The 7,620-nt window shown below is 42.4% G+C and overlaps 1 protein-coding gene across 4 annotated transcripts in view; it reads left to right on the plus strand.

The window, feature by feature from the left end:
• The window catches only part of LOC127005012 (unconventional myosin-Ie-like), a 58,062-nt gene that overhangs the window by 33,866 nt on the left and 16,576 nt on the right, over window positions 1-7,620 (plus strand). For all 4 annotated transcript variants that reach the window (XM_050873442.1, XM_050873444.1, XM_050873443.1 and 1 more), the window contains 3 exons: window positions 4,493-4,611; window positions 5,432-5,623; window positions 7,140-7,317. In XM_050873442.1, coding sequence (XP_050729399.1) covers window positions 4,493-4,611; window positions 5,432-5,623; window positions 7,140-7,317 — 489 coding nt within the window. The remainder of the gene's footprint in view (window positions 1-4,492; window positions 4,612-5,431; window positions 5,624-7,139; window positions 7,318-7,620) is intronic.

Here is a 7,620-nt window from a genome sequence, read left to right on the forward strand (position 1 = left end):
GACTCACATCCTCCTCACACACACACACACACACACACACACACACACACACACACACACACACACACACACACACACACGAAATTGACCTCTCTTTCGGCCACCTCTTTTGATTTTTTTTTTTTTTTTTTTTTTTAGGAGCAGCGAGTAGCAGGCTTTTTTTTTTATTATTGTTTCCTTTTTTTGTGCCCTTGAGTATCCTTTGTTGTAAAAAAAAAAAAAGTCATTCATTTGTTATTGCCATGTGTGTCCAGTCGTTTTATTATAGACATTCTGAAAATAAGAGAAAGTAAACACAAATAGAGAAGGAAGGAAGGAAGGAAGGGAACAAAATTAATGAATGAAGGTAGGAATGTGGAAAAATATGATGAGAGGAGGATAATAGAAAACGAATGAAGAAAGAAAGGAAGAAATGGAGGAGAGAGGGAAAGTAGGTGAACCAAAACGAAGAAAGTAATGAAGTGAAAAATAAATGAGAGTTGGAATATTGAAGATGAAAAGAATAAAAGAAAATAAATGAAAGAAGGGGATGGATGACAATTAAGGGAACGTAAACCAAAACAAAGAAGGAAAAAAATACGTAATGAAAATAGAAATACAGGAAAGGAGATAATAGAGAAAATATAAGAAAGAAAATAATGATTAACTACTAGTAGGCCAGAGAGAGAGAGAGAGAGAGAGAGAGAGAGAGAGAGAGAGACCTTGACCCAGAAGACCCGAGGTAAGATTCCCTTCCATTGGGTACGTGACCTTACCTGAGCTTATGTAACATTGGGAGAGGTCACCACTATCAGCATCATCAGCATCAGTGGCATTATTATTATTATTATCATTACTATTATTATTATTATTGTTATTATTTATATTATTGTTGTTGTTGTTGTTGTTGCTATTGTTATTGTTAATGCTGTGTCATAACTACTATTACATTAGCTTGCGTTTTCTTCCTTCCTTCCCTCCTCCTCCTCCTCCTCCTTCTCCTCCTCCTCCTTCTCCTCCTTATCATTCCTTCCGTCTCCTCCGCTTCCTTGTAATTCTTCTCTCCTCCTCTCCTCTCTTTTCCAATGCAACCTTGACTTTCACCTCCATAATCTCCTTCCTCTTGCCTCTTGCACTATTTTCCTCCTCTTCCTCCTCCTCCTCCTCCTCCTCGTTGTTCTGTTTGTCATTATCATCGTCGTCATCATTTTCATCATCATCATCGTCTTTCTTGTCTTTATGCCTTTTTCTACCTTTATTTTATTCCATTGTCATCCTTATTCTATTTTCCCTCCTCTTCCTTCTTCTTCTTCTTTCTTTCTGTTTTCTGTCTTCGTTCTTTTTTTCTTTTTTCTTCTTCTTGTCCTCATTCTTATTCTCCCCAACTGTCTCTACTCCTCCTCCTCCTACTCCTCCTCCTTCTCCTCGTCCTCCTTCTTCCCATTCTTTTATTTTCTTCTTTCTTTTCCCTCTTTTCTTCTTTCTTCTATTTTGTTTTTCTTCGTCTTCTTATTCTTATCCTCGTCCTGCTCCTCCTCCTCCTCCTCCTCCTCACCACCCCACCACATGACCACTTCCGGTCCAGCCGAGTCATCATCTTGTCCACATTTAAAATTCCAGGTAAAGTGACGTATGTAGACTGTCACGTGACCACCCTCGGCAGGAAGGAACCCGCTTGTGTGTGTGTGTGTGTGTGTGTGTGTGTGTGTGTGTGTGTGTGTGTTTGGCATCCTCATTGTTTGCAGTTCATTCTGTGTTATCATTGTTGCGATCAGGAGAGAGAGAGAGAGAGAGAGAGAGAGAGAGAGAGAAGAAAAAGACGAAAAGAAGAGGAGGAAGAAGAAGTAGGAGGAGGAGGAAGAGTAAGGGGAAGAGAATATTAGGAGGAAAAAAAATAAGAATGAGAAGTAATGAAAGAAAGAAGGAAATTGGAGGGAAAAAAAGAAAAACTGGAAAACAAACAATCAAACAAACAAACAAGAAAAAGAGAATAGAAGATGGAGTTTTGTGTCAATGAGAGAGAGAGAGAGAGAGAGAGAGAGAGAGAGAGAGAGAGAGAGAGAGAGAGACGCATTTCATAATTTGCCTGTTGTCAACTAAGAACTCAGGATGTGCTGTATGATAAGCAAATAAAACAGCATAACCTTCACCATCACCTTCACTATCCCTCCCCATCATCATCATCATTGCCTTCATTCGTCCTCAGTAACTCCATTGAGCTCACTTAAATTACGTAGCACTGTCTTATACTATCAATCTTCAGCTACTACTAATGTATATATGGCGAGAGTGGGTATAGTGATGTTGTGGCCGTATCTACATCACAGGCAGACGAAGTTGGGCTATGTCTTCACTCCCTGCACTTCACCATTTCACCGTACCACCATCTCACCACGAATACTTCACCATCTCACTGTCACCATCACACCACAAATCTTCTCTTCACTTCCTCACCATCTGTACTCCCAAAGTCACCATCCCTTCCTCACCATCTCTACTCCCAAAGTCACCATCCCTTCCTCACCATCTGTACTCCCAAAGTCACCATCCCTTCCTCACCATCTCTACTCCCAAAGTCACCATCCCTTCCTCACTATCTCTACTCTCAAAGTCACCATCCATTTCACTATATCACCATCTCACAACGAATCTTCACTTCACTTCATCTCACTATCACCATCTCACCACGAATCTTCACCCCACTTCACCAATTCTTTATATCACCATCTCACCACGAATCCTCACTTCACTTCATCTCACTATCACCATCTCACTAAATCTACACCCCACTTCACTTCACCATCTCACTGTATTACCATGTCACCACAAATATTCACTCCCTTCACCATCTCACCACAAATCTTCCCTTCACCGATTCACTATATCACCACCTCACCGCAAATCTTCGCTTCACTTCACCATTTCACTATATCACCATCTCACCACAGATCTTCACTCCACCATCTCACCACGAATCTTCACCCCACTTCACTTCACCAATTCTTTATATCACCATCTCACCACGAATCCTCACTTCACTTCATCTCACTATCACCATCTCACTACATCTAGACCCCACTTCACTTCACCATCTCACTGTATTACCATGTCACCACAAATATTCACTCCCTTCACCATCTCACCACAAATCTTCCCTTCACCGATTCACTATATCACCACCTCACCGCAAATCTTCACTCCACTCCACCATTTCACTGTATCACCATCTCACCACAAATCTCCACTCCCATCACCATTTCACTATATCATCTCATCGCCACCTCACCATAGCTCCATTTTACGAGGTTTGCATGTCTATTGTATACATATCGTTTTCTTTATCTGCGGGGTTTTACGTTGCGAATCTATACATTGTGAGATCCAATAAAATTCTTTGCTATTTTCTCACAGACAGTATTTGCAGATAAAGGGATCACTACCCGCTCCCCTGTTTCCCTCTCTCCCCTTTTTTTCTTTCCTCCCCTTTCCCTCCCCTTTTTCCTTCCCTCTCCCCCATTACCTTCCTCCCTTTTCCTCCCCTTTCCCTCCCCTTTTACCCTCTCTCCCCTTTTTCCTTCCCTCTCCCCATTACCTTCCTCCCTTTTCCTTCCCTCTCCCCATTACCTTCCTCCCTTTTCCTCCACTTTCCCTCCCCCTTTTACCCTCTCTCCCCTTTTTCCTTCCCTCTCCCCATTACCTTCCTCCCTTTTCCTCCCCCTTTTTCCTTCTCTCTCCCCCATTACCTTCCTCCCTTTTCCCTCTTCCCCTTTTCTCCTTTCTCCCTTTTCTCCTCTCCCCTCTACCATCTCGATCTCTTGCCTCAACCTCACTTGCCTCTTGCAGACTCATGATGTTTTTATGTATTCCTAGACTAATGTCACTTGGGATATGAAAGGTTATTACCACGTTCACTCCCACCACCTCACAACCTCAACATTTATCTTGTCATAACCTCACCATCTCACTATTTTGCAGTGTTTCGAGATGCATTTGAACGGGAGAATAGGACCCAACAAAACCATCTCTACTCGTAATAACTCATTATGTCTACTCCTACTCCCCTCACTATCCCTCCATTCACCATCTCACCACCTCGATCACCATCTCTAACTCTCATCTCCTCACCACTCCCACCACCACCATTTCACCATCACCGTCTCTACTCCCAACCTCACTACCATCACCTCACCACCCCTTCCTCACCATCTCTACTCCCAAAGTCACCATCCCTTCCTCACCATCTGTACTCCCAAAGTCACCATCCCTTCCTCACCATCTCTACTCCCAAAGTCACCATCCCTTCCTCACCATCTCTACTCCCAAAGTCACCATCCCCTCACCATCTCTACTCCTTAAATCACCATCCCTTCCTCACCATCTCTACTCCCAAAGTCACCATCCCCTCACCATCTCTACTCCTAAAATCACCATCCCTTCCTCACCATCTCTACTCCCAAACTCACCATCCCCTCACCATCCCTTCACCATATCTCACCACCTCTCTTCCTTGCAGATGTATCACTGGCAGAGCGAGGGCAGCAAAAAGTCGTCTGCGGATGACATGGTCCTGCTCACCAAGATCACCGAGGCAGCCATCACAGACAACCTCAAGAGGAGATTTATGGAGGACAAGTAAGAAGGGGGAGAGAAAGGGAAAGGGAGAAGGAAGGTGGGGTTGGGGGATGAGAAGAAAGGGTATGGGGTTGAGGGAGAGGAGGAGGGGAAGGGGAACGGGGAGGGAAAGGGGATGAGGTTGAGGGAGAGAGGAGGGGAAGGGAGAGGGGAAAGGATGAGGTTGAGGGAACGGGGAGGGGAAGGGAAGGGTGTGGGGTTGAGGGAGATGAGGAGGGGAAGGGAGAGGGGAGAAGATGGGGTTGAGGGAGAGGGAAAGGGGAAGGGAAGGGGATGGGGTTGAGGGAGAGGGGAAGGGAAAGGGGAGAGGATGGGGGATGGGGTTGAGTCATGGCCATAGTTTGTTTTCCACTCTTATTTTTTGTTTTTAGTACACAAGGACATATAGCCATTTAGTTGACGTATACACACAACACAAGCTGAGGAAGAAAACAAAAGAGAAAATAAAGAAAAAGAACATGCATGAAACACAAGCTGAGAAAGAAAACAAAACAGAACACAAAAAGAAAACATCACCATCAAATTTACATTCACAACACAACACAACACAAAAACACAGGCTTTTTAGGAACACATAGAACACATACTCTGTTCCTTCTCATCTCTCTGATCTCCCAGTTTCCTGTTTTTTTTTTTTTTTTTTTTTTTTTTCATCAGTCATAATTAACTTTACAATCAGTTTACAACCAAGTTTAAAATCAGCATACAATCAAGTTATGGTTCTCTACTACTGCTAATGCACTGTGGGTATCCATCTGCCTACTAAACCATCCCTTGCTATTATTATTTCCATGACATTCACACCTCGGACCTTCCCCAGAATCTACACTTACATCGGGCCGGTGCTGGTGGCCGTCAACCCCTTCAAGCAGCTGCCCTTCTTCGGGGAGCGGGAGCTGGAGATGTACCAGGGGGCGGCGTCCTATGAGGTGCCGCCCCACATCTATGCCGTGGCCGACGCAATGTACCGCAACATGCTCACAGACTCCGAAAGCCAGTGTGTCATTATAAGGTAAGGGGCTTTGACGTAACTGTATGATGTATGAGTTTGTTTTGGCACACGTTTCACTGTTTCATTGTTAGTTCCGTTATTCACTTCACCCCTTCACCTCACAGCCTCACCATTTATCTTGTCATAACCTCACCTTCTCACTATCTTGCAATTTTTCCAGATGTAATTTAAATGGCAGATGAGGACCCAACAAAACCACCTCTACTCCTATTACCTCACCGTCTCTGCTCCCATCCCCTCACTATCCTTTCACCATCTCTAACTCTCATCTTGTTATGTAGCCTAAATTAATCTCCTATCAAGCCTTCACCTGCTAACACTTGTACAGCACCCCAAGTTAAAGCACAAAGGACTCACAGCTCATTTTTTGGCTCTACTATAGAAACTTGGTACAGTAACACCTTGATAGACTCAAGAACCATTAAATTGTGTCTCATTATTATTTCACATTTCATTGTTTTTTTGTAGTTTTCATTACTTTTGTTTTATTATCCTCTATCAACTTGAAGGGATTTGACGTAACACTTTTTCTAATACCCTCAAGAATCATTACATTGTTAGTATTTTTATTATTTCACTTTTTATTGCTTTTCATCATTTTACTGTCCTCTTTGTATGATTCTAAGGCAAGGGGGTGTAACACTAATTCCTCCTAGACTCAAGAACCTTTACCTTGTTATTATGAAGAGAGAGAAGGAGAGGGGGAGATTGGAGGAAAGGAGAGATGAGGTGGTAGAAGAAGGGGGAGATAGGGAGAAGGAAAGGGATTGGGTGAAGGGAGAGGGAATGGAGAAGGAGAAGGAGAGATGAGGGGATAGAAGAAGGGGGAGAGAGGGAGAAGGAAAGGGAGAGGGGATGGAGAAGGAGAGGGAGAGATTGGAGGGAAGGAGAGATGGGGTGGTAGAAGAAGTGGGAGATAGGGAGAAGGAAAGGGAGAGGGTGAAGGGAGAGGGGATGGGATGCTGGAGAGAAGGGGAATAGCGAATATTGTTATGTTATTTTTTATATTTTTTTACTATTGTTTTGTTGCTCTTTCTATTATTTTCACATGTTATTATAAGGTGTGGGGCCTTAACACCTTCCTGATAACTCTTGAAACCCATTACCTTGATATTATTGTTGTTACTTTACTTTTTATATTGTTTAGTATTGTTTTATTCCCCTCTTTATCATTTTCACATGTTATTATAAGGTTTGGGGCCGTAACACCTTCCTGATAACTCTTGAAACCCATTACCTTGATATTATTGTTGTTATTTGACTTATTATTCTTTAGTATTGTTTTATTGGCCTCTTTATTATTCTCACATATTATTAGAAGGTGCAGGGATGTAACACCTTCCTGATAACTCTCGAAACCCATTACCTTGATATAATTGCTGTTATTTTACTTTTTATATTGTTTAGTATTGTTTTATTCCCCTTTTTATAATTTTCACATGTTTTTATAAGGTGAGAGGCTCTGACACTTCCCTGACAAACTCTCGAGAACCGTTACATTTCTTTTCCCTTGCAGCGGTGAGTCTGGGGCCGGCAAGACAGTCTCCGCCAAATTCATCATGAACTACATCACCAAGGTCTCCAAGGGCAGCCACAAGGTCCAGCACATCAAGGAGATCATCCTGGAGTCCAACCCCCTCCTGGAGTCCTTCGGGAATGCCAAGACCATCAGGAACAACAACTCCTCAAGATTTGTGAGTAATTTTCTTTCTTTTTTTTTTTTTTTACAACTATCTCTCTTTTTCTTCCTCCACTTCTTTCTGTCTTTTTTTGCCTTGCTTCTCTTTCTTATTTCTTTGTCTTCATTTTTTTTTCTTTTTTCTGTCTTTTCTTTCTTTCTCTTTGTCTTTTTATCTTTCTTTCCTTTCTTATTTCTTTTTGTCTTTCTTCATTTCTTTCTTTGTTTCTTTTTTTTTTCTTATGTTTCTTCCTTTCTGTCTTTCTTGTTGTCTTGCTCTTCTTTCTAATTTCTTGCTTTTCTTTCTTCCTGTCTGTCT

The sequence above is a fragment of the Eriocheir sinensis genome, chromosome 29 (genome assembly GCF_024679095.1).
Source record: "Eriocheir sinensis breed Jianghai 21 chromosome 29, ASM2467909v1, whole genome shotgun sequence".
NCBI classification, from domain to species: Eukaryota; Metazoa; Arthropoda; class Malacostraca; order Decapoda; family Varunidae; genus Eriocheir; species Eriocheir sinensis.